Source organism: Orcinus orca, chromosome 6, assembly GCF_937001465.1.
Source record: "Orcinus orca chromosome 6, mOrcOrc1.1, whole genome shotgun sequence".
Classification (NCBI taxonomy): Eukaryota; Metazoa; Chordata; class Mammalia; order Artiodactyla; family Delphinidae; genus Orcinus; species Orcinus orca.
Genome location: NC_064564.1, coordinates 109,236,949 through 109,263,101, shown reverse-complemented (window position 1 = coordinate 109,263,101; position 26,153 = coordinate 109,236,949). Strand labels below are relative to the sequence as shown.

The following is a 26,153-nucleotide window of genomic DNA, read 5'->3' as shown; positions in this document are numbered from 1 at the left end:
TTGCAGGAAGTCATTGTAGACCCGTGCCCTTTGCTTGGTGGTCTAGATGCTGGTGTCAGAGGTGCTGCCTTAGGTGCTGGCGTGGCCATAGGAGAGGAGACTCCTTACAGGCCTCAGGGGCCACTCCAGCAAGGAGAAGGCCTGCCTGTATAAAATGAAGAGCAAGGATTTGTGCTGGTGATGTAATCCAGGGGATCCAAAGAATGGTCAGGAGCATGTGCTGTCTCCCTGACTGAGCACGGTCCTGCCTGTAGCCAAGACCAGTACCCTGGGCAGATGGGAACATGGCCACATAGGTATAAAATGAATTTTTCCATTTTTTTTTCTTTTTACTTAATCCTGTCACAACCCTATGTAGCACGTGGTCATAGCCCCATTTTATAGAGGAAGAAACTGAGGTTCAACTGTGTTTAAATAACCTGCCCTGGGTCCTGTAAGTAGGCATTAAAGAAGATAAAACTCAAAGCCCAATCTGACTCCTACTCAGTTCTGCTGCTCTCCCAAAGCAGGCTGACTCAGGACTGCAAATGTCCCTCGGAAGGTACCCAATAATATTGCTGCTTTGCTCCTCAACTGGAGAAGGGGACAGGACTGATTGGAGAAGCAATAGGTGTCCGGGAAGGGTCTACCTTTGCAAACAAATTTTCTGACAGATATATTCTAGATTGAATCCTTTTTATCCATAGAATTATTGCTATGTTGTTTTCATAATAATAATAGTCAATACCCAGTGCTTATTATATGCCAGACACTATTCTAAGTACTATACGTATATTAACTCATTTAACCACCATAACAATCCAGTGAAATCTACATTATTTGCTTTTCCTAAACATTTCACTGAAGTATGGGATTTATGGGAAGCGTACACTCATCCAAAGTATAGAACAGGGTGAGTTTTTACAAGGCAGGCATGCCATGTAACCACCACCAGATCAAGAAACAAAACGTTACCAGCCCCCAGAAGCCCCTCTTGTGCCTCCTTGTAGTCATTCTCCCTCTGACCCAAGAGTAACCATTATCCTGGATGTCAGTACTATTTTAATCTCATCAGACACATGCAGAAACTGAGGCACAAAGAGGTTAAAGGGTTTGCCCAAGGTAACACAATTATAACTGGCGGAGTTGGGATTCGGACTCGGGCAGTCTGGCTCCAGAGAATGTGCTCATGTCCCTGAGACATAGCCAGGAAGAAACAATAGGTTGGTGGTAGTTTTCAGTGGCACAGAATCATAATAGTGGAGTCATTAGCCTTTGCCTTTAGTCTGAAAATCAGTTGTTCAAATTCGTATAGTCTTGGAACTCTAATCCTACTTTCAAATCGCAAGGATAGAAACTCGCTTTTCAGAGCCTCCCATTCATTGTACTTACTGCAATCAGGTACTGTGTTAAATTCTTTACATGTATTATCCTGCTTAAACCTCCAAACACAGCTGGACGGTAGGTAGTATTATCCCCATTTTATAGATGAGAAAACTGAGGCTCAAAAGTGAAGAACTAACTGAAGGATACTCTGTGGCTGAGGCAAGGCTTGAATCTGGCTGTCTCATTCCAGAACCCACGTCTTAAGCTACCATGGTAATGCCTATCTTTCTATGTCAACTGTGAATTAATTCTACACACGTTAATCATGATAATTTTATGTGATTATTGTCATTGTCATTATTATTGTTACTCCCATCACACTTCCTTGTGCAGACTTTTACATTGGGCTTACATTGTCCATTTGGGCTCACATTGACATCTGTGCCAGGCCTGCCTCCCAGTAGAGTGAGAGGCCACAATATTTAATTCATTCTCCAATTAATGAGCATTTGCCCTGTGTCAGGCACTGTGCTGGGCACTAGGGATGCAGAGACAAATAAGACATAGCTCTGCCCTCACGATGGTCCTGATGAAAGGACAACAGAAGAGATTCACCGTGTGCTGGCTCATTTATTCCATGCATGCCACCTCACTGACACCCCCCCCCGCAACAACTCCCATACAAGATAAGGACCCCCGTTCTCAGCTGAGGCAGCAGAGGTGGATCTGGGCCTCTGCTCCTCAAGGTCCAGCACCAGCTTCTTTCCTTCACCTCCAGCCCCCGGCTTCCTCAGCGAGGGAGACAGCACATGCTTCTGACCATTCTTTGGATCCCCTGGATTGCATCACCAGCACGAGTCCTTGCTCTTCATTTTATGACCTGGTTCTAAATCCTGTCTTTTGTCACTAGCTGCCCAATCCCCTCCCTAGATAGGCAGGGTGAGCCCCATCTGTGCAGAGGACTGGTGTGGTTTGAAAAGGTACAGCTGATACTTTATATTTTAGCACAGGAGTTGAGGGGACCCATTGTTTTCATACAACCAACTTTAGAAAGTAAGGTTCAGTAGAATCTTCTTGACTCGAGAAGATACACCGAAGGCATAGTGATCCTCAAGTGGACCCCACTTTTACATAGGGATGTATATCATGGGCATTGGATTCTATATTTATCCTAGAAGGGTATGAGTAGAAAAAAAGTTTAAAAAACCTTAGGCTAGACAAAAAAGGAAGGAAGCAGGGAGCCAAACACAGCTGCAAATCAGAATTTACATTGGTGATGGTTCAGGGAAGAATCACCTTGTCGTGTGGCATTTGATCACCATCATTCATGCGTTGTTATTTTTCACTGTTATGACTTTATTCTGTGTTCTGGACATAACGCTAATATGTTTATCAACTCATTGTGCTGTAATTTATACACAGCAAACCATCCATTTAAAGTGTACAATTCAATGAATTCTGAGTTTTATACATTCATGAAACCATTACCAATAATGATATAGAATATTTCCATCACCCTCAAAAGACCACTCTTTTTTTTTTTTTTTTTTTTTTTTGCGGTATGCGGGCCTCTCACTGTTGTGGCCTCTCCCGTTGCGGAGCACAGGCTCCAGACGCGCAGGCTCAGCGGCCATGGCTCACGAGCCCAGCCACTCCACGGCATGTGGGATCTTCCCAGACTGGGGCACAAACCCATGTCCCCTGCATCGGCAGGTGGACTGTCAACCACTGCGCCACCAGGGAAGCCCCATCCTTTTTTTAAAAAAAATATTTTGTTGCAGTGTTTTGGGGTTTTTTAAAATAAATTTATTTTATTTATGGCTGCATTGGGTCTTCGTCGCTGCACACGGGCTTTCTCTAGTTGCGGCGAGTGGGAGCTACTCTTCGTTGTGGTGCGCGGGCTTCTCATTGTGGTGGCTTCTCTTGTTGCGGAGCACGGGCTCTAGGCGAGTGGGCTTCGCGGGCTCTAGAGCGCAGGCTCAGTAGCTGTGGCGCATGGGCTTAGGTGCTCCGCAGCATGTGGGATCTTCCCGGACCAGGGCTTGAACCCGTGTCCCCTGCATTGGCAGGCAGATTTTTAACCACTGCGCCACCAGGGAAGCCCCATTCATTTTTGTTTAAATTTTATTTTATCTTGAGCTTCTCATGTGCCAATCACTAGTCTACATGATTTAAAAATGTTAACCCATGTAATCCTCTTCACACGCATGAGGTGTAAGCACTGTATACAGAGGAGAAAACTGAGGCACAGAGAAATGAAGTGAAATACCCAAGTTTACACAGCTGGTGAGTGGCGGAGCTAAGTGAGAACTCAGACAGACTGGCTTCCGGATCCTGTGGGCTTCCTCTCTAGGCTCTACTTCCTGTCGTTCATTCATGCATTCATTCATAAATTGCCTGCTGTGGGCCAAATCTTGAGGTAGGAGCTGAGAATACAGAGATCTGTCTTGGTGGCCCCAAAAAACCCACAGACCAGGGAAGGAGTCAAATGCCTGTATTAATGACTCTAGATTGATGTATTTTTCTGGTTGTGGGAGTAAACCATAGGCTACCATGGGGAAAGGCAAACTTTCTGCTCCCTCGGGCCCTTTGGGGTAAGGTTAGCCAGGCTCCACTGAGGTTCCGAGAAACATTGAGGGAGACGGGACGGACGGGCAAGAGAGCCGCTGTTGGTTGAACGCCTCTTATGGATGTCCTGGCAGTCTTGCTAACTCTTCTACGTACATTCACTTATCTAATCCTCACGACAACTCTATGAGGTGGGTACTATCGTGATCCCCATTTTACAGATGAAAACCTGGAGAATTTATGAGATTGAGCCTGTATCCATTCAGCCGCCCTGACCACCTCCCATATTCTGATTTTTCCCTTTCTTGTCCCGAAAGGCAGAGGTCAGACTAAGTCTGTCCGTGACAAAGTATAAAGGGAAAGACATTTTTGATTAATAATATTTATGGGAAGATGCCATTTTTGTGTGTTTCTCTGTGTAAGAAATGCCATTTGGAAAGCCGGTGTGCATGTCAGTATCATTTTTTTTTTTTTTTCATTCTGAGAAAAAGCCTATAGAGTCTGGTGGGGGGAGGGTTTGCAGCTGGCAGGAGCTTTGGCATATGTTGTAACTAAAAAGAGAGGGAATGTGTTGGTGGGACGAGCTACCGGAGAGCTGTCTCGGTGTGCTGCGGTACTAGTAAGTGTTTTAATTGGGTAGGGTTTTTGGAGGACTATTTTGACATCTGCTCGTGTCTTTGCTGATTTTTCTTCACTTAGAGTAGGAAACACAAGCTGTGGATAAAATGACTTTAAAATAATTGGAAGTAAAGATATCTCTCTCAAAGTCGGATTTGAGAGGGACATTTCTTTAAGAAGTGGAAAGGAAATTCCACTTCTAGGAAACCATGCTAAAGCACAAGGCTTTATGCCTACAGATTTCACAACAACATTATTTATAATAATTTCTGAAAAACTGGAAATAGCCAACAAAAGGGGCTTAATTGGGTTTGTTTCTATGAAGTGGAACATTTTGTAGCAATTAGCAATGATCTTTACAAAGCTTTTAATGAAGTGAAATATTGCTTATATTGTAATAAATGAGAAAATCAGAAAGAAACATTACAAATTGTTTCAGCTGTGTTTTAAAAAGTAGGGATTGGGGCAGAGGGTTGTGGAAGGAAATACACCAAAACATTATCTCCAGGTAGAGGGATTAGGATAACCACAGTTTTCTTCTTTGAACTTTTTTGTCTTTCCCATTTTTTTTTACATATGTAATTTTTATGATACAAAAGACGTGTCATTTTGCGTGAGAGAAAGCAAGCCCTCAGGGTGCTGGTGTAGCTGCATGCCCTACGTAGATACTTGTTCTGAAGTCTGAGCAACTGGTTTGAGGACATCTTCAGAAGAGTCAGACTGGGTTCAGAAGTCAACTCTGCCACTCCCTAGCTGTGTGATTTGGACCAGTTTCTTTGACCTCTCTGAGCCTCCTCCTTACCACAGAGCTGGTGATACCTCCCTCATAGCATGGTCAGGGTTAAATGCGGTCACCCAGTAATGGCCCAGTTTCCTTCTCCATCAGCACCGCCTACTCCATCCCCCAGTTTGAGGGGCTTTGTTTTGTTTTTTGCCTTTCTTCATTCCTCTTGTTTCCTTGAGCCTTTCAGGGATAGGGCACCATCCGGCCAAGCTGGCCTCCGATTCTTTCCTTGGGAACATGAGCTTCAGGAAGGCCCTTGAGTCCCCGCCAGCCCCTTTGGAAGAGGCCTTACCACCAGGAGGGCAGCATTGTCCTATGAGAGGAAACTGTGCCGACCCAGCTCCTCCTGGAGCCTGGTGCACGGGCATTTTGGTTACTAAGGGGACCCTGGCCTGCTAAGTCAGAAGAAAGAGCCAGGTTTTTTCCTCTTCTTCAGCCTGCTGCCATTGTTCAAAAAGTAAACACTCCACACAGCTTAAGCAGCAAGTCCTCCAAGCAGGAGTGGGAAGAAATCAAAAGCCCATTCCAGCCCAGCCGTGGAGAGCCCACAAGGGCTGGTCTGTGTCACTGGGCCCCCACTGGGAACGCAGAAACAACACCCAATTCTGGTCCAGAATCAACAGCCCTGTCTCTGGGCCTTTCAGACCGAGGCTTCTCTCCAATGGCCGGGCCCCTTGCCCCCATCTGTTTGGGGCTCTCTGGAGCTCTTTGGAGGTCAGATGAGGCAAAACTGGCGATTGTGAGGTGCAGCGACCCTCAGCTCAGTCCTCAAGGCCTGGAGTCACCGGCTGAGTTCCGGAGCCCCTCGTGGCCCCTTCTCCGATTCCGTGTCCAGCGCCAGTCTCAGCCTTTGAAGTGAGAGCCCAGCAGTTACCAAGAGGGGCCAGAGGATTTTTGCCCTTAGGCCACTGCCGCTACAGTTTCCAGACTGGCGTGGGTGACGTGTATATTATAAAAGCAATAATAATAGTGACTGTGAGGCCTACTGTGTGCCCAGTGCTGTGCACACACCACCTCTGATTCGCACAGCAGCCCCGGGGAAGAGGGCTGGGGTGGGGTGAGCAGTCACAGCTATCTTCTCGATTTTACAGATGAAGAGGCCAGTTAGTAGCCACATAACCTTGGGCAAGCCACTTCACCTCTCTGAGCCTCAGTTTTTCGTCTCTGAAATGGTGATCCCTCACCTCCAGCTGCTGTTGAAAATGAAAGAATCTGTGTGAAAGTACTTTGAGAGCTCTGAAGTGTGATGTAAGTGAAAAAGGTTCTTGTTGAGGCTGTTTTGTAACTTCCTGCCCGTGCACTGCGAAGTATTTAACCTGTCGGACTGCAAAGTGAGGCAGCTAAGGAGCCCTGGACAATTCACCATGAGGCTTAATGTTGTCAACTGTAAAATGGGATTGTGCTTTGTGAAACACTAGTTATCAATGCTGTTTGCTGATAGCTTTTTACCCTGTGAATAAAGCAGTCAGTTAATATCAGTTTTGGGGTTTGGAGGAAAGAATAAACTTCTAAGTAGGCAAACCTGTCCCTCCCCTGCGGCTCTCAGCCCACAGGAAGCATTTAGTAAATGTATGAATTGATTGATAGGTTTGTGGACTGACTAGCCGCTGGAAAAGTCAACAGCAGAAGAAATTTGAGGCTCCTGGTCTTGTTGAGTGGAAGGGTTCCAGGATCCTGCCCTCTGGGAGTGTTATTTCAACCCTGGGAGGCTTCTGACCAGCATGGTTCCAACCCTCCTGCTGGGAAGAATCTCAAAATGTTTACTTAGGTACGAAAATTCTGTCCTAGAGGCTGGGATTTGAGACAACAAACATCAACCGATATTAATGAGCCCTTACCAAGTGCCAATCATTTTTTCTTTTTTTTTTGTGGTACGCGGGCCTCTCACTGTTGTGGCCTCTCCCGTTGCGGAGCACAGGCTCCGGACGCGCAGGCTCAGCGGCCATGGCTCATGGGCCCAGCCGCTCCGCGGCATGTGGGATCTTCCCGGACCAGGACACGAACCCGTGTCCCCTGCATGGGCAGGCGGACTCTCAACCACTGCGCCACCAGGGAAGCCCGTGCCAATCATTTTGTTGGGTGCTGGTTATTATGCAGTGCTGAACCAAACTGATGAGCCCCTGAGGGAGGGGGCTCCTGGGGCCAGCAGGGGGAGGCAGGCAGGCAAAGGGGTGCTAGGGCTCAGAGGAACAAGGATGGCAGAGGTCAGTTTCACTGGGGGTGTCTGATGACGAAGAGGTTGAGGTGCAGTGCAAGAATATGAGCTGTGGAGGTGGCCGGTGCTGCATTACCTCTGCCACTCACCTCACCTCTCTGAACCTCATTTTCCTCAAGTTACCTAACATGAAGGTAATAGTGTGCACTTTGCAGGATTTGATAAGAATTAAATGAGAATTAGTAAGTAAAACAGAGCAAGCACTAGTAGGCATCTACTACACTTTAATTGTTGTCCATTTCCAGGGCATTAGCAAATGGGTCTTTCTGCTTAATCAGGACAAAATGAAGGTTCTAGACTCTAAAGAAATGAGCTTTGATATATGATGGGGTAAGAGGATTGAATGAGATTGGAAGTGGTAGGTAGGCGGGAGGGAAGTAGAGATGGATTCTAGCGGTGGGTAAACAGTGTGATTGAAAACTAGCTTACATACAGTCTTATACTTCTACAGACGATGGACAGTTGCTCCCAGATGGTGGGCTCTTCTTTTCTCCATACTGTACCTTCATCCTCTCACCAAACACGAGCACCTAGTAGGCACAAGTCTCCCTTACCCTTCCTACTACTGTACCAGTAGAATAACGAGTTATGGCCAGAGCCTCGGAGCCATGATTCACTAGCTGGATTTCTATGGAAAATGGAACCAGTTTGAAAGTGTGACCTTTCTACTTAATGTTAAAGAGAAATGTTAATGTGTTAACACTAGGCTGTACAACGTATTCCATACCCCAAAATGCCAAGAGCCGACAGAGATGGGCAAGTAGTCTTTGGTAAATGAGAGGGGATGGGTTGAATGGGGCTGTCATAAGACCCTAGCTGTATATCAGAGTTCCTGGAGCCAGAGGTTTAGACTTCAGCTTCTTCTTCTTCTTCTTCTTCTTTTTTAATTTGAAAATATAGGAAAATAAATCATGTTGGGGTGTAAAGATCTCTCCCCCTAGCTGTGTGACCTAGGGCATGTTAACTTAGTCTCTGAAACCCTTTCCACTCCTGGGACTTGGGGATGACCATACAAGCTCACAGAGTTTTTGTCACAGTTAAATGGCCTCACACATGTGAACTGCCTGGCATTGAGCCTGCCACGGAGTATACCTTTGTCAAATGTCACTTTTCTTCCCTACTCCCCTTTCCCAGAGAAAGCCAGAGAAATGCCTGTGTCTTCGTGGGGCTTCAATGATTTTCTCTTCTGGATTTTTTTCTTACTTGCAGAAAGTCAGAAACATGGCCCTGGATGATGTCGTGATTCTGAATGTGGACACCAACACCCTGGAAACCCCCTTTGATGACCTCCAGAGCCTCCCGAATGACGTGGTGGGTAATGAGCCCTTGAGTTCTGACTCCCGGGAGCTCATGCAGTGGACGTGAACATGCCTTTGGGGAGGAGAAGGGATGGATACAGCTGTGGTTTTCCTGTAGCCTAAGAACTGCGGTTGGTTTCTGTTACCTCTGGAACCTTTGTCTCAGTGAAGGCAGTTGGGAGGTGGTTCATTTTTTTAGTCTTGTTTTGCTCTCATAACCCTCATCTGAAGTGACCCCAGGGTCTAGACGGCCCCTCTTTCTGTGGAGCCTGGGGGTCTTGCCATCCTCATTGCCATTGCCGTGTCCAGAGAGCAGGACAGCCTCCCGGGGTAACCCCACTGAAGGCGGGTGGAAGGGCTTCAGTGTGAGCAACTTGGGGCACTTCAGACCTACGTTTTTTTTCCTGTGCCATCGTCAAACGCAGCTGTCCCCACGCAGCGGGGTGTCTACTGCCAGCGCTCTGCATGTGGCTCCACGCACCCTAGATCTTTCTTAGTTACCTCAGGTCTAGACAGAAGGTGGGCCTATTTAGCGAAAAGCAACTGGCTGCCACATTTGCCACACTGACATCTGACCACACACCTGTCTCATGTTGCCACCCAGAGCTGCCTTGTGGGTGGCTGTTCGAAGTAGACCCAGCCTCCCGCATTGTTCATACGGATGAGGAGGGTCGGGGCTCCCTGGGAAGTACAGTTCTGATGTTTGTGGTTTGGCCTCCAAAACTCTGCTTGCGAGAAAGTCTGTAAAGTCACACTGGCTTACAGACTGGAAGGAGTCGGTGTTCCTGGCCATGTGTGCTGATGCGCGGCTGGGCTTGCGTGGTGGCAGGTGGCCACTGCCCCTGCATTACTGCCAGGAGTCCCAGTGGCACTTGGGGGTTAGCTGTCTGGGAGAGATTGCTGCTTGTTGGTGAATGGTTTGCAGCAGGGTTTCAGACTCCTCTGCTCTTAACTCACTGTGAGATTTTGGGGGGTCCTTTGTGTTCTGTAAGGATGTGTCCTTTGTGCCATAATTAAACAGTGGCTACAATTCATTGACTTCTATGTGTTAAACACTCATCACTGACTTCCCATTTACTCTTCACACAACTCTGAGGAAGGCATTTCTCTTATCCTCACTTTACCTCACAGAGCTAAAAAGAGGGGGAGCCAAGAAGTGAACCCAGCTCTGTCGCTCCACAGACCCCCGAGCCCCGCTGCCCCCTAGGTGCCTTCTGCATTCGGGGTCTCACTCAGTTGGCATCCTAGCCCCATGGAGTAGGTGAGGGAGAAAAGAACCTCAGGGAGCACGTGTCTTGCCACAGATCATACGGCTAGTGGGGGCAGAGCTGCGATTGGAGCCTAGTCTGGATGACACCCAGCCCGTGCTGTCTCCAGTCCGTGTACACGGTCCCACTCTGAGGCAGAGAGAGATGACAGCGTAGGAAAAATACAAGTGCCAGACCCTATGAGGTTTGCTGTTGATCATGTCAGGACAGGGTACGTGGTTGGTGTCTCAGGGCCTCTGGGCTGTAATTTGAGTTCTTTTTGGTCCAAGGAATTTGAGCTTTCTATTCCGGTTCCCTTTCAGTGGAAAAGTTCTCCCTTTAAGTCATGGGTGTCTTAGGTATGGACCTTGCAAGTGCTGAATAAATGTGGCAAGTGAGCCTGGGGTATTTGAAGTACAAGGAATGGCCAGGGGCCCCAGGCAGCCTAAGATGAGTGACTGATGGCTCAGAAACCATGGAGTGGACTGACTATCCCATATGCAGTGCTCTGAGCCAGGGCTGGGCATCAAATAGCAAAGATGAAGCAGATCTAGTCCTTTCCTTCAAAGAGCATATTCCAGTGGGGGAAACAGACATGTGAATCACATATATCTCAGGGTATAGCGTAACAGGGGCCACAAAGAAAATAGGAAATCAGGCACAGAGGAGCCCAGGGAGAGGGCACTGAAGGCCCATGCAGATGGCACATTCCAAGTTGCCTTTCAGGTGATCAGTGAGGTGGCCTCAGGGAACCAAGGAAACTTGAGCAAGCTATTTTCCCTCTCTGAGCTTCAGTTTCCCATCCTCAAAAGAGGACTGCTAGGCCTGTCATTAGATCGTTGTGGCAGGTAAGTGAGATGGGGGTGTTCATCAGGTGCTTGACACCGTGCTCACTTGTCAGTGTTTGATAAATGGTGCTGCATTTGTTCTTAATAAAAATCATTGTCAATAATTACAGCCAGAGTTAGAGGACAGTTGGTTCCCTCCATGTCCTAACAGTTCTCAGCCCACATGAAAAGGACCTCCCATTTGCAAGCTGGTTTGTGGAGGGTTGAGAATGTTCCACAGCAGTTGTTTCCAGAATGGGGCTTTAGACTCATCAAAGATTCCAAGATAGTAGTGAGGAGGGAATATGGTCCATATAGTACTTACTGTGTTTCAGTGGAATTCATAGATTTGATTTTTTTTTTTTAACTCAGAAAACCAGTCTTTTATTTTTAAAGCTCTGCCATGTATCTCTAGTGGGTGTCTATGGTCACCTGCCACACTCGTTCCAGATTGTCCGTGTAGCCAGCAAACAGAGTCTGGCCAACAGCAGACGAAGCCAGAGTCGCACTGGGGCAGCCGTGCCTTGCTGCTGGTACTGATAACTCGTTGCTTCAGTTCATCTACAATGACCTTGCCCTTCAAGTCCCAGATCTGGATGCTGGGCCTGTGGCAGCAGAGCCAGTGTCTGTTGGGGCTGAAGCACGGGGCGCTGATGATGTCCACCCCATCTAGTGTTGAAAGGTGCTTGCCTTCATTGAGGCTACATGAGCTGTCAAGTCCTTGAGAGGCGAAATCTTGTCCGGTACACCTTTGCATCCTCTGCTCGTGGTACAGAACCAGGTCCTTTCAGTGTATCAGCATGTCCACAGTTGACCTCACAATCTCCCCTTTTGCCAAAGCTACTTGTTTACTGCATCTGACAGATTCTGCTTCTTAAACTTTCCCAAATCCTTGTCTCCATCCCTCCTAAACACCACCTAGTCCAAGCTCTTATTTTTCTCCTGTACTGTTTCCCTCAGCCTCTGAACTGGTTCTTCAGACTCCAGCCCTTCTTCCTCATGTACTAGAGAGCCCTTTCCAAAACATAAATTTAACTTTATTTCTTCCTACTGAAAACCATTTCATCAGTGAATATAATTTTAAAAACAAAAAACAAGTTCTGAAGACAAAAACATCCTTCTATAACTTCCCAGTGCCTACAGATTAGAGGCAAGTTTCTTTTGTTGGCTTTGGAATCAGACCTTTGTTTAAATTCTGGCTTCTTCACTTACTAATCATGTGATCTTGGGCAAAATTATGTAAGCTCTCTGAGCCTTAGTTTCCTTATAATATATGGTTGTGTGAATTAAATGTAATGAATATAATATGTATAAAGCAGTTATCCTCTGAGCTCTGTAGGTGGTAGTCAATGATGATGAATTACGGATGCAAATGATGGTTAGCATGGCATGCAGGGCCCTCCTTTATGATAGGATCCTCCCATTTTTTCCCCATAACTTTAGCTCTTTCCTGTCCCTGCTTCAAACCCTATGTTATAGGTGTTTGGAATTAGTAGTTCTCCCAAGCTTACATGTTGTTTCATGACTTTATACTTTGCATACAGTTTCTTTTGTCCCAAATGTCCTACCCCATCTGTCAATCACTAATGAAAAATGAAACTCATTTTTCAAAACTTAGGCTAAACCTAAGTCTGTAAAAACCTTCCCTGACCTCTCCAAGTAGATTTGACCGTACCTTTCTTTTTGTCCTCTCAAACCCTTATATTGCTTATAAAATTATACTTACCATCCAGCGGTATAATTTATTACACATTTCTGGCTTTCTCTTTTAATTGTGAGTTCTTTGAGGGCAGGAATCAAGTTTTATTCATCTTTGTTTCCGAGGGATGTAGCAGCCACTGAATAGATAGATGGAAGGATGGAAGGGACATGTGGATTGGGTTATTTTGGTAGATGAAATGTTGCAAAACATGGCATCCATGCTGGAAATTTTATTAAAAGAGGCCTTTGTTCTGTTTCTAGCCATGATGGAATAATTGGAACTGAATTTCTCCTCCCTCCATTTACAAATAAAACTCTGGGCAAATATGAAAACAGCTGTTTTCACGTATTGGACAACAAGCAGTGCAGGAATATAATCCCTGAGAGAAAGGAAGCAATTGAAAAGAGGCCTGTGATCCCCCTGGCTTTCTGCCTTGAGGCATTTTCTGGACCCTGTTGCCAGAGGGGACTCCCCAGCAAAGCACACCATCTTGCTGAATCAAGGGGGTAGAGATCTGAGTTTGAGGGAGAGGTGGTTTAAATTTGTGGGTCAGAGTACCAGATAGGAGGGAGCTACTCAGCAAAAATCTGAATTGAGTCCCCTTCACTAACCTTCTGTAGGCTGATCTGCCCGTGTGTAGAGGGGAGCTCCTAAGAGTAGGAGCCATTCAAGCTCCAGCCGGCCAGAGTAAGATCTTGTTGATCACTCAGGCAGTCGTTAGAGACCCACAGAGGCCATGCCTTGGTGTAGTAGTCTAAATTAGCTCTAGGGTAAAGATGATTTTCGCCCTGCCCTAACACAGCTTAAAATCAAGCCTTGAGGAACACAAGACAGATCTTCTGTGATACTGGTAACGTGCTGGCTTTTGATCTGAGTGCCAAGTATGTGGGCAAGAATTTATCAAGCTGTACACAAATGATATGTGTACTTTTATGTATGTATGTTAAACTTCAGTAAAAACTTTTAAACAAAACCATTTCTTTTTAAGCCTTATCAGGATCAACCTGATATACAGGAAAATTAACCTGTCAAAGTAAACTTCAACCCTCTTTTAAAAAAGACAACAAAATCTGACACCCAACAATGTAACGTTCACAATATCTAGCATCCTATCAAAAAAAATACTAGACAGGTGGGAATGTAAATTGATACAGCCACTATGGAGAACAGTATGGAGGTTCCTTAAAAAACTAAAAATAGAACTACCATACGACCCAGCAACCCCACTACTGGGCATATACCCTGAGAAAACCATAATTCAAAAAGAGTCATGTACCAAAATGTTCATTGCAGCTCTATTTACAATAGCCAGGACATGGAAGCAACCTAAGTGTCCATCAACAGATGAATGGATAAAGAAGATGTGGCACATATATACAACAGAATATTACTCAGCCATAAAAAAGAATGAAACTGAGTTATTTGTAGTGAGGTGGATGGACCTAGAGACTGTCATACAGAGTGAAGTAAGTCAGAAAGAGAAAAACAAATACCGTATGCTAACACATATATATGGAATCTAAAAAAAAAAGGTCAGAAAAACCTAGGGGCAAGACGGGAATAAAGATGCAGACCTACTAGAGAATGGACCGGAAGATACGGGGAAGGGGAAGGGGAAGCTGTGACAAAGTGAGAGAGTGGCATGGACATATATACACTACCAAACATAAAGTAGCTAGCTAGTGGGAAGCAGCTGCATAGCAGCGGGAGATCAGTTCAGTGCTTTGTGACCACCTAGAGGGGTGGGATAGGGAGGGTGGGAGGGAGGGAGATGCAATAGGGAAGAGATATGGAGACATATGTATAACTGATTCACTTTGTTATAAAGCAGAAACTAACACACCATTGTAAAGCAATTATACTCTAATAAAGATGTTAAAAAAAAATACTAGACATGTTGAGAATCAGGAAAAATGTAACCCGTAACCAAGAGAAAAATTAGTTAACAGAAACAAACTCAAAAATGACGATATGATGGAATTAGCAGATGAGAACCTTAAGATAGACATTATAAAAGTTATAAGTATGCTCATGAATTTAAAGGAAGACTTGAACTAAATGAGGAGAGAAATGGAAGCTATAAAAAGAATGAATGAAAGGGAATATCTAGAGGTGAAAGATATAATACCTGGAATGAAAATTTCACTGATAGGATTAAAAGGATATTAGACACTACAGCACAAATGATCAATGAACTCGAAGACATAGCAATAAAAACTATCCATTATGAAGCATAGAAAGGAAAAAGACTGAAAAAGGTTGACAGAACCTCGAGGACCCATAGCACAATATCAAAAGGACTAACATACATGTAATTAGAATCCTAGAAGGAGAGGAGGGTGGAGAGAGAAAAAATGTTTAATGAGATTATAGACAATTTTTCTTCAGTTTTGATGAAAACAATCAACTCAGTTCCAGGAAGCTGAATGAACCTCGAGCATAATAGACGCAAACAAAACCACACAAAGGTGCATCATGATAATTACTCAAAACAAGTGATACAAAGAAAAGTTTAAAATTAGCTAAAGAAGAAAGACACATTATGTAAAAGAAAAAAGTGATTACGGAAGACTTCTTGTAAGAAACAACATGAACCAGAAGATAATGGAATGACATTTTTAAAGTAATGAAGGAAAATTTTCTTCAACCTCGAAATCTATATCCAGTGAAAATATCCTTCAAAAATAAAGGCAAGGGCTTCCCTCGTGGCGCGGTGGTTGAGAGTCCGCCTGCCGATGCAGGGGACACGGGTTCGTGCCCCGGTCAGGGAAGATCCCACATGCCATGGAGCGGCTGGGCCCGTGAGCCATGGCCGCTGAGCCTGCGTGCCCAGAGCCTGTGCTCCGCGACGGAAGAGGCCACAACAGTGAGAGGCCCGCGTACCGCAAAAAAATAAAAGATAAATGAGTATTTAAAGTAAATAGTATCAGTGTATTATGTGCTGTACGTAGAAGTAAAATGTATGACAACAGTAGGACAAAGGACGGGGAGAATGGAAGTATACTGTTTTAAGGTTCTTAAATTATATGTAAACTGTTATAATATTATTTGAAAGTAGACTATTAAGTTAAAAATGTATATTGTAGGATTTCCCTCATGTCACAGTGGTTAAGAATCCGCCTGCCAATGCAGGGGACACAGGTTCGAGCCCTGGTCTGGGAAGATACCACATGCCACAGAGCAACTAAGCCCGTGTGCCACAACTACTGAGCCTGTGCTCTAGAGCCCATGAGCCACAACTACTGAGCCTGCGCACCTAGAGCCTGTGCTGCGCAACAAGAGAAGCCACCACAATGAGAAGCCTGCGCACCGCAACGAAGAGCAGCCCCCGCTCGCCACAACTAGAGAAAGCCCGTGCACAGCAATGAAGACCCAACGCAGCCAAAAATAAATAAATAAAATTTAAAAAAATGTATATTGTAAACCTTAGAAGACCGCTAAGGAAAAAGAAAGTGGTATATAGCTAATAAACCAATACTGAAGATCCAAAAGATTTTGGAGGCGGGAAGGATAAAGGAACCAAACACAGATGGAACAAATAGAAAAGTTAGCATGATGATAGATCTACCCAACTATAGTGATTAGTACATTAAATGTACGTGGTCTAAATACTCCACTTATTGGAGATTATTAAATTATATTTTAAAAGTAAGACCCAATTATATGCTGTCTACAAGAATTCCACTTTAAAGAGTCAGATGAAAAGTAAAAGGGTAGAGAAGATATACCATACAAACACTAATGAAGAGAAGTGGTAGGGGAGAAGAGACAAATCTTCCTTATAAAAGAATTTCAAAATAATATCTGTAGATATTGTCCTGTCTAGGAGAAGGAGCTTAATCTCTGTGTCCGCACCACACACACACACACACACACACACACCACACTTGAGTGTGGGCTGGACTTAGTGACTCACTTCCAAAACTAGTGTATATAAAGGGAAAAAGAGTAACTTTAGTGGAGAAATGGCAGAAACTACCTTAACCAAGTGATGTCATGTGAATATCACTGTAAACTTGATATGACGTGATGAGGAGGATATGTCACTTTTGTGTTATTCTTTCCAGAAACCCAGTAAAATCATGACAAAACCTTCAGATAAACTCAAATTTAGGGACATTCTATCAAATACCTGACCAGTACTTCTCAAAACTATCAAGGTCAGGGACTTCATTGGCGGTCCAGTGGTTAAGACTCGGTGCTTCCACTGCAGGGGGCACGGATTGAATCCCTGGTTGGGGAACTAAGATACCGCATGCCGCGCAGTGCAGCCCCCCCCCCAAAATTTTTTTTTTTTTAAATTGGAATTCTGGGTTGAATTCTAGGATAGAAAAGACGCATTAATGGAAAAACTGATGAAATCACAATAAAGTTTGGAGTTTAGTTAATAATAATGTACCAATGTCAGTTTCTTAGTTTTGACAAATGCACCATGGTAATGTAAGATATGGGAAACTGAAACTGCGTTGAGGAGTATCTGGGCACTCTCTCTACTATCTTTGCAACTTTTCTGTGAATCTAAGAATATTCCAAAATGTATATTTTTTGAAAAAGAGAAACAGGAAAAAGGAATTAAGGGAGTATTAGTAACAATTTGATGCCTATAATTTTGACAAATTGGATGAAATGAACAAATGCCTTGAAATACACAGTTAACATAAAGTGACTGAAGAAGGAATAGAAAGTTGAAAAATAGTACTGTTTCTATTAAAGAAATATGAATTTGTAATTAATTAAAACTTTCCCACAAAGAAAACTCCAGGCCCAGATAGCTTCACGGATTAGTTCTATCATATATTTTAGGATACATCTTACACTAACTTTTTCAGAAAATAGAGAGGAAAGGAACACCTTCCACCTTATTTTATGAGGTCAGCATTACCCTGACATGAAAATCAAACAAAGAATTTACAAGAAAAAAAATATTGATCAATATACCTAATAAATATAGATGTAAAAACCTTTAACAAAATATTAGCAAATTGAATCCAGCAATATAAAAAGGATAATACATCATGATCAAATGCGTACAGATTGGTTAAATATTTGAAAATAAATCAGTGTAATTTACCATATCAACAGACTAAAAAAGGAAAACTATATCGAAACATAAGCCAAAAAAGTATTTTAGGAAAAATTCAACATCTGTCCTTGATAAAAGCTCTTAGCAAACCTAGGTATCCTCATAGTGATAAAGAGCATCTAGGAAGAACTTAGAGCCAACATACTTTGTGGTGAAAGACTGAATGCTTTCCCCATGAGAACGAGAACAAAAAAAGGATGTTAGCTCTTCCCATTTCTATTCAGCATTGTACTGGAGGTTCTAACCACTCACTAAGACAAGGAAAAGAAATAAAAGCCCTAAAGGTTAGAAAGAAGGAAGAAAAATTGTCTTTATTCAGACAACATGATCATGTATATGGAAAATCCAAAGGGGGTCTCATAAACAAATTTAGCAAAGGTACAGGATAAGGTTAGCATATAAAAACCAAATGTACTTCTACATACTAGTAATGAGCAATTGAAAAATGAAATATTTTAAAGTACCATTTTAAATAGCATACAAAACACAGAATACTTAGGAATACATTTAACAAAATATGTGCAAGATTTGTATACTGAAAGCTATAAAACATTTCTCAGAAAATAATTTAAAAGACCTAAACAAATGGAGAGATATTCCACTTTTTGGACTGGAAGACTCAATATTTTTAAGATGTTAATTTTTCCTAAATTGATCTATAGATTCAATATAATCCCAGCCCAAATTCCAGATGGCTTAAAAAAAAAAACAACTTGAGCTGATTCTAACATGCACATGAATATGCGAAAGATCTAGAATAGCCAAAACAATGTTGAAAAAGAACAAAGTTGTAGGACTTGTATTACCTACTTTTAAGGCTTCCAGTAAAGTTATAGTAAATGTAGATCAACATTGTAGGTAAACATAGAGTTCAATAGAACAGAATAAATAGTTCAGAATTAGGCCCACACATAAATGGTTAATTGATCTTCAACAAACATGCCAAAGTAATTCAATTGAGGAAGGATAGTTTTCTTCAACAAATGCTACTGGAAGAACTGGATATCTATATGGAAAAAAATGAGTGTTGACTTTTACCTCTTTCAAATATTAGCCCAAAATGGATTATAGACCTAAACTTAGAGGCAAAAACTATAAAATGAATAGAAGAAAAGATAGGAGAAAATCTTCATGAACTTAAGGTAAGCATAGTTTTCTTAGTTAAGACATAAAACACAGGGACTTACCTGGTGGCGCAGTGGTTAAGAATCTGCCTGTCAATGCAGGGGGCGTGGGTTCGAGCCCTGGTCCTGGAAGATCCCACATGCCACGGAGCAACTAAGCGCATGCGCCACAACTACTGAGCCTAAGCTCTAGAGCCCTCAAGCCACAACTACTGAGCCCATGTGCCACAACTACTGAGCCCATGTGCCACAACTACTGAAGCTCGCGCACCTAGAGCCTGTGCTCCGCCAGAAGAGAAGCCGCTGCAATGAAGCCCACACACCGCAACAGAGAGTAGCCCCCACTCACCGCAACTAGAGAAAGTCCGCGCACAGCAACGAATACCCAATGCAGCCAAAAAAAAAAAGTCACCATTTTACAAATGAAGGGGCAAGCCACAGACTGAGAGAAAATATTCTTGATACTTATATCTGCAAAAGGACTTTTTCCCCAGAATATATAAAGAACCCTTAAACTGAATAATAAGACAGCAGCCCAATTAAAAAGTAGGCAAAAGACTTGAAGAGTCACTCAACAATAAAAGATATTCAAATGGCCAATAAGGCTGTGGCAGGAGGGGCCCTGAGGAAGATAAGTCTGGTGTTTCTTAAAATGGCCTGATATGAAGGCTTCACGCCTCCTGCCATTCCAAGCCTCCAGAGCTGCCCTGTGGCTGCCTTGTGCTTCAAGTGCAGGAGCCAGTTGAAATGTCAGGAATGGAGGCCAATGTGACCATCCCAATCTGGCAAAACAAGCCGCGTGGGGCTGCTCAAAGTATAGTGAGAAGAATCGGGACCGACCTGCCCCTGAAGCCATGTCCCCGGGCATCCTTTGAGACCCTGCCCAACATCTCTGACCTGTGTCTGAGGCATGTACTGCCAGTCCCTACTCTGGCTGACATCGTCTGGATTCCTGCAGATGTAGAGGAGACTTATGTCCTGGTCAGGAGCGATACACGCCCCCTGAGGCACACCTGCAAGCCCAGCCCTCTGATCGTCATTCAGCGCAATGCCTCAGTGCCCAAACTGCGTGGGTCGGAGGAGAGGCTTCTGGCCTTGAAGAAGCCAGCCCTGCCAGCCCTTGGCTGCACCAAAGAGCTGCAGGATGAGCTGAGCCACCTGAGCAGCCAGATTGCTAAAATAGTGTCAGCTGATGCAGGATGTTCAAATGTCTCTTCTCCCTTACCTTGTTTTGGATCCTCATTCTACTCTACAACTTCCTTTGTCATTAGTGACATCACCAAGGAGACCAAGGTACAGGTCCCTGAGCTTCCATCAGTCCCCCTGCTTTGTTCTGTCAGCCCTGAATGTTGCAAACCAGAACACAAAGCTACCTGCAGCCCGTCTGAAGAAGATGACTGCGTCTCTCTGTCCAAGGCCAGCAGCTTTGCAGATATGATGGATATCCTAAAGGACTTCCACCGAGTGAAGCAGAGCCAAGACCTGAACTGGAGTTTATTGAAGGAGGAAGACCCTGCCATGCTTACCTCTGAGGTCCTAAGGAGGAAGTTTGCTCTGAAGGAAGAAGATACCAGTAGAAAAGGAAATTGATAGCACTCAGCTCTGCAAACTCAGCCTCAGGCTCCTGGAATTCCTTCAATAGCTGCCTTCCTCACCGCAGATGCTTCTGCCTCTCAATTAGAAATCTTCTGCAACAGTCTTGCCGAAAGCTAGAGCTTAGACCAAGAGAAGAGCTGCACTGTATGTTTTCCATACTTCAAACCTTAGCAGAAGCTAAGGCCTGTTTTGAGCTGAGACACGTTACAGGTAATTGTATAGGTTGGAATGTCCCAGTTTAAAGGGTGAGATAGAAGTTTCTGGTTTTTCCTTGCCCCTGTGTGAAAATAGGTCCTAAATGAATGACTGACTTCACTGCACTAGACCCCATAACTGGTCTTACTGAACACTTTGTGCCCAGCTGTCACTTACTCTGAGTGGCTTCCTTGCAGCAGAGCAGGGCTGAGGGCAGGGGGCTATGTTTATGTGCACGTTCACAGAGCAGGGAAGATCTTATGCTGCTCCATCATGAACTGACACCAGTGCCCAGCAATCACTCCCTCCCCCTTCCCGGTCCAACACCTACATGTAGAGGTCGGGCCACTGGACCAGCTGACACTTGGGCTGCTGGGAGGCCTGGGCTGTTTTTTTCTTAAATATATTTTGTAATACTGTACAACCAAATCTACCTTCCAAGGCCCTGGGGCCTCATTGGTTCCACTAATTGAAAGCTCTTTCTCTTCCACAAACTTGAGTTTAAGCCCAGTAGGAAAGAGAAATGGAGAGGGGAAAGAGAGTACCATCCTTCTTCCAGGCCCTTGACTGCTCCTTTGCATTGGGCCAAGGTTTTTACCTACCACACCGTCCATGACTCGGATGCCCTCAGGTCCGTTTTCTCTACGGTATGTATCCTGTGTGTGTTTAGGTTGAAGCACTACCTGACATTAAAGGACGGATTTGGAGAGAAAAAAGAAAAACAATAGCCAGTAAGCACAGGGAAAGATGTTCCATGAGGGTGTAAATTGATACCACAAGGAAGGTACTGCTATATACCCACTGGTGTGGCTAAAGTAAAAAGACTGCATTTCTTATAAATGAGTATCTTAAACAAATGTTTACTCTGTGACCAAGTAATTTCAGTCTTAGGTATACACGCAAGAAGATGAAAACTTATGTACACACAGACGCATGGACGTGAATGTTTTTAACAGCTTTGTTCATAATTGCCAAAAACTGGAAACATTCCAGATGTCCTTCAACTGGTGAGGGACAGTGGTGTGCCTGTAAAATGGAATACTGCTTGGCAATCAAAAGAAACTAAGTACTGATCTATCCAACAAAATGGATGAATCTCACATTATGCTAAGTGAAATAATCCATTTATTTGACGTTTTGGAATAGGCAGAACTGTTGAGCGAGAACTCGGATGAGCGGTTGTCCGGAGCAGGGCTGGGAGGAGCAGCTGACTGTCAAGGGGTGTGAGGGGATTTGGGGTGACGGAGCTGTTCTGTATCTTGATTGTGGGGATGGTTACATGGCTATGTGCATCTTTCAAAATTCATAAAACTAGCCACCAAAAGTGGTAAATTTTACTATATGTAAGTCATACCTGACTTAAAAAAATTTTTTTTAAAGACTGACAATAACAAGTGTTAGGAAGGATGTGGAACAACTGATCTGAAACTTTCATCACTGGTATTGGGAGCATAAAACAGAACAACCACTTTGGAAAACAGTTGGGCAGTTTTCTCTGAAGTTAAATGTACACCAGCAATATAACCCAATAACCCCACTCCTGGGTATTTATTCAAGAGAAATGAAAATATATATCCAAACAGGTTTGTACACAAGTGTTTATAGCAGCTTTATTCACAGTAAACAATACCTGGTAATAATCCTTATGTCCATCAGCTGATAGATGGAGAAACACTATATTTTATCCCTACTTTTTACTACATGAGTCATTATTCATTGTAACATACTTGTGATACACAAAACAACATGGATGAATCTTGAGTATATTACACTGAGCAAAAAAAGCCAGACACATGAGAATGTACTATATGATTTCATGTATTTAAAATCTAAAAGAGAGAAAACTACTCTATAGTGGGTGAAAGCAGGCCAGTGGTTGCCTCGGCCTGGGATGGAGAAGGCAGGAACTGATTGAAAAGGGCAGGAAGGAACATTCTGAGGTGAAGGAAGTGTTCTATTTCTTGATTGTGGTGATGGTTACACAGATGTATATATTTGTCAAAACTCATTGAACTGTACTTTTTAAATATATGCATTCTATTGTATATTAGTTATGACTTCATAAAGTAAATTTTCAAAAGGAAGAGGACTTGGAAATTAATTTTAAAAAGGAAGTTCTAATATTGATTAGCTTTCAGAGCAGCTCTGCTGATTTTCACATGATTTATGAACATGGGTTAAGGGGTAACTTTGGAGGCAGGGTGGCTCTGGCTTTCTACTAGTTACCTAGACAATTTAGTCTTAAATTTTGTAATCTTAGTTAGCTTTTCGTACCATTAAAAAAAAAAGAGAGAGAGTTGGCAAGGTTAATACTGTTGTACTTTGCTGGGTTCCATGAAACTTGCCAAATGTACTGCTTTCACTGACAATATTGTATTGTTCCCTAGCTATGGATTTGGGGAAAGGAATATGGCAAGAATAGTCCATCTTTTATTGGTATAAAGGCCTGTTTACAGACTTCTTTTTTTTTTTAATAAATTTATTATTTATTTATTTTTGGCTGCATTGGGTTTTCGTTGCTGGTGTTTATCTCAAGCCCATGTGGATGCTTTGAACAGAAACATAATGTCCCTCCCTCCGCAGCCATTTAACCAAGCACTCTTCATCTGTTTCTCTCTTAAAATTTAAAGAACATCTCTTGTTCCTTCAAGAGTGTTAAGTATACACTGTTTAGCCAACGGATAAAATTTGTAGAGCTTTTTAAAAGCTTGGCAAAAGAGAGCTCAGACGCTTCCAGGCTTCCAGTGAGGTGAACATACCACACCTCATCACTGATTTCCCAGAGCTCAGTCGGGGCCCTTTCTAATATTCTTTGGCCTGAAACTCACAGGTTTCTGTGTATGCACGTATATGCGGAGACCTTTACCATCTGCTTACACTCTCCTTTCTTTTACTTCGTGCTTTCTGTAACCTGATCAATGCTCTTCTAAATCAGGCTTTCTTATGTGGTGATATATGTAATAGGACATTAAAATACGTATTACCTTTTGACTCAATAATTCTACCTTTAAGGGTTTTTTTCTGGCAAATCCTTCTAAATGGAGAAAGCCACCTAACCAAATAGCATTGTTTATGTTAACTGAAGTTGGGAACAACCTTAATATCCAAAATTAAGGGGAGTGTTTAAGGTGATCTATTCCACTGCCATTCAATGGAGTGTACCATACAGTCACTAAAAATGATTGCTATGAAGAATGTGGGCAACACAGGAAATGCTAAGGATACAGTTCAGTGGAAAAAGCAGAATATTGAACGATATATCTACCATGACGACAATTAAGAAAAACAGCCAGATACTCAGAAGTAAGAGTTTTAAAAGAACTTCCAAATTATCAACAGTGGTATATTAGGATAGTAAAGTTATGAGTTAACATTTTTTTCTCTCATTTTCTAAATTTTCTGTGATATGATTATTACTAGTTTTATGATGGAAAACTCATCTTTCCTCCTCTCTCCTGAAACACTTGAATCTTGGCTTTTGGCTTTATGGTTTGTATGTCTTCAGGACTGTAGTTTCTCTTTCTTCTCCATATTCTTTGGATAAAAAGATCACAAATGACTTAATGATGCGTTTTAAATCACTTAAACTTCTTGTTCTTCCTTGGTGGAATTTTTGAGGGATATCCAAGAGGTTTCTAAGCATGTGAAGAGAGAGAAACCATCTTGAGCAGTCTTCCTTGGTGTGAGAAGGGGGAGAAGGCAAGGGAAGAAAGATACTGTTTACAGAGCACCTGCAGTGCCCCAGGCCAGAGTAGTTTCCAGTCCTTCTATGCTGCATCCAATCTTCTTCACAAGCTGGACGCTGACCCCAGGCAACCTCTCAGCCTCATCTTGCATCACTTCAGTACTCATACCCCGTTTCCCACCCACTAGGAGAGTGATCCCATTCCCCAAGGCCTCATGCTCTTTCACATCTCTATGCTTCTTTCCATGCTATTCCCTCTGGTGAGGATACCGTTCCTTCTCTACTTGGCTAAACCTATTTGCTCTATAGGGCACTCCTCAAATGTCACTTCTGTGATGCTTCCACAGCTCAGCACTGGGATTTCATAACATTTTTCCCATACTTCTTTTATACCATGTACTATATAATAACTCTTTCCCCTCCTAAGCATTTGGGCTTTACGTGGTTGTGAACACAGCCCTGGCACAATGCATGACTCACTGGGGCATTCAATGAGTGTTTGTGGAATGAGTGAATGAATGAAAGAATGATCAAATATGCAATCTGCTTTGAACTCTAGATCTTGGAAAACTCATTTATTCAACATTTGACTCTTTACTTTGTACAAGTAACTGGAAAAGCAAAGATCTGCAAAGATCAGAGTTCCCTTTTTAAAAGAGACAGGAGAAATTCAGTGTACATTACAGCTACAATTTACTGGGTAAATTGAGTGCCAAGCATTTTGACTCTTTGGTCATGATTACTAAATGCCATTGGGATTTTATTTTACACCCTAAAAATGGATTTCTTCAAATTGCAAGTAGTCACCCATTAGTGAAACCATAAAATCAACTTAGTGGCTCACAGCAAGCTTTTTTTTTTAATGGAGTTGAACAAGGAATATCAGAGTATATCTCAAATAATATGGGTAAGCATCAATTCATGAAACTCTTAAATATACGTAATATACATATAATACTGGTTTACAAAATATAATACATTCATTACTCTGCAACACAGTAAAAAAAAAAAAGGAAAACTTGATACATTGTGACCATTTTAATCATTAAAATTCATACCTTTTAATGTGTGAACTACCATTTCATTGTATGGATATACACCATAATATATTTGGCCTGATAATTTCAAGTTTTGCGTTCTTTTTTTTAAAAATAAATTTATTTATTTATTTGTTTTTGGCTGTGTTGGGTCTTCGTTGCTGCGCACGGACTTTCTCTAGTTGCAGCGAGCGGGGGCTACTCTTTGTTGTGGTGTGCGGGCTTCTCATTGCAGTGGCTTCTCTTGTTGCGGAGCACAGCTCTAGGCACGTGGGCTTCAGTAGTTGTGGCTCACAGGCTCCAGAACGCAGGCTCAGTAGTTGTGGCGCACCGGGCTTAGTTGCTCTGCGGCATGTGGGATCTTCCCAGACCAGGGCTCGAACCCATGTCCCCTGCATTAGCAGGTAGATTCTTAACCACTGAGCCACGAGGGAAGTCCCTCAAGTTTTGCATTCTTTTTTTTTTTGCGGTACACGGGCCTCTCACTGTTGCAGCCTCTCCCGTTGCGGAGCACAGGCTCCGGACACGTAGGCTCAGCGGCCATGGCTCACAGGCCCAGCCGCTCCGCGGCATGTGGGATCCTCCCGGACCAGGGCACAAACCTGTGTCCCCTGCATTGACAGGCAGACTCTCAACCACTGCGCCACCAGGGAAGCCCTTGCATTCTTTTAAACAGCAGTATGATGGACATATTTGTAACTAAATCTCTATATCACTTACTTGAATTCCATGAATTGCTAGAAGTAGAATTTTTGAATCATATAAAAATTTAAGGCTTTTGATACATACTTTTAAATACCACCACCTCCCCCAAAAGATTATACCAGTTTTCACTTTTATCAGTAACATGAAAGTTAACACTTACTCTT

The 26,153-nt window shown here is 43.2% G+C and overlaps 2 protein-coding genes across 7 annotated transcripts in view; both read left to right on the top strand.

Moving 5' to 3' along the window:
- The window catches only part of DENND1A (DENN domain containing 1A), a 541,841-nt gene that overhangs the window by 350,867 nt on the left and 164,821 nt on the right, over positions 1-26,153 (top strand). For all 6 annotated transcript variants that reach the window (XM_012532876.3, XM_033427225.2, XM_033427223.2 and 3 more), the window contains one exon: positions 8,700-8,801. In XM_012532876.3, coding sequence (XP_012388330.2) covers positions 8,700-8,801 — 102 coding nt within the window. The remainder of the gene's footprint in view (positions 1-8,699; positions 8,802-26,153) is intronic.
- LOC101272342 (mitochondrial fission regulator 1-like) lies at positions 16,453-22,459 on the top strand. The gene has a single exon (XM_033427229.2). It carries the CDS (start codon positions 19,519-19,521, stop codon positions 20,359-20,361), a length of 843 nt encoding a protein of 280 aa, XP_033283120.1. The 5' UTR covers positions 16,453-19,518; the 3' UTR covers positions 20,362-22,459.

Coding starts and splice junctions, on each gene's coding strand:
- LOC101272342 (XM_033427229.2), top strand. CDS start 19,519: ATGTCAGGAATGGAGGCCAATGTGACCATCCCAATCTGGCAAAACAAG.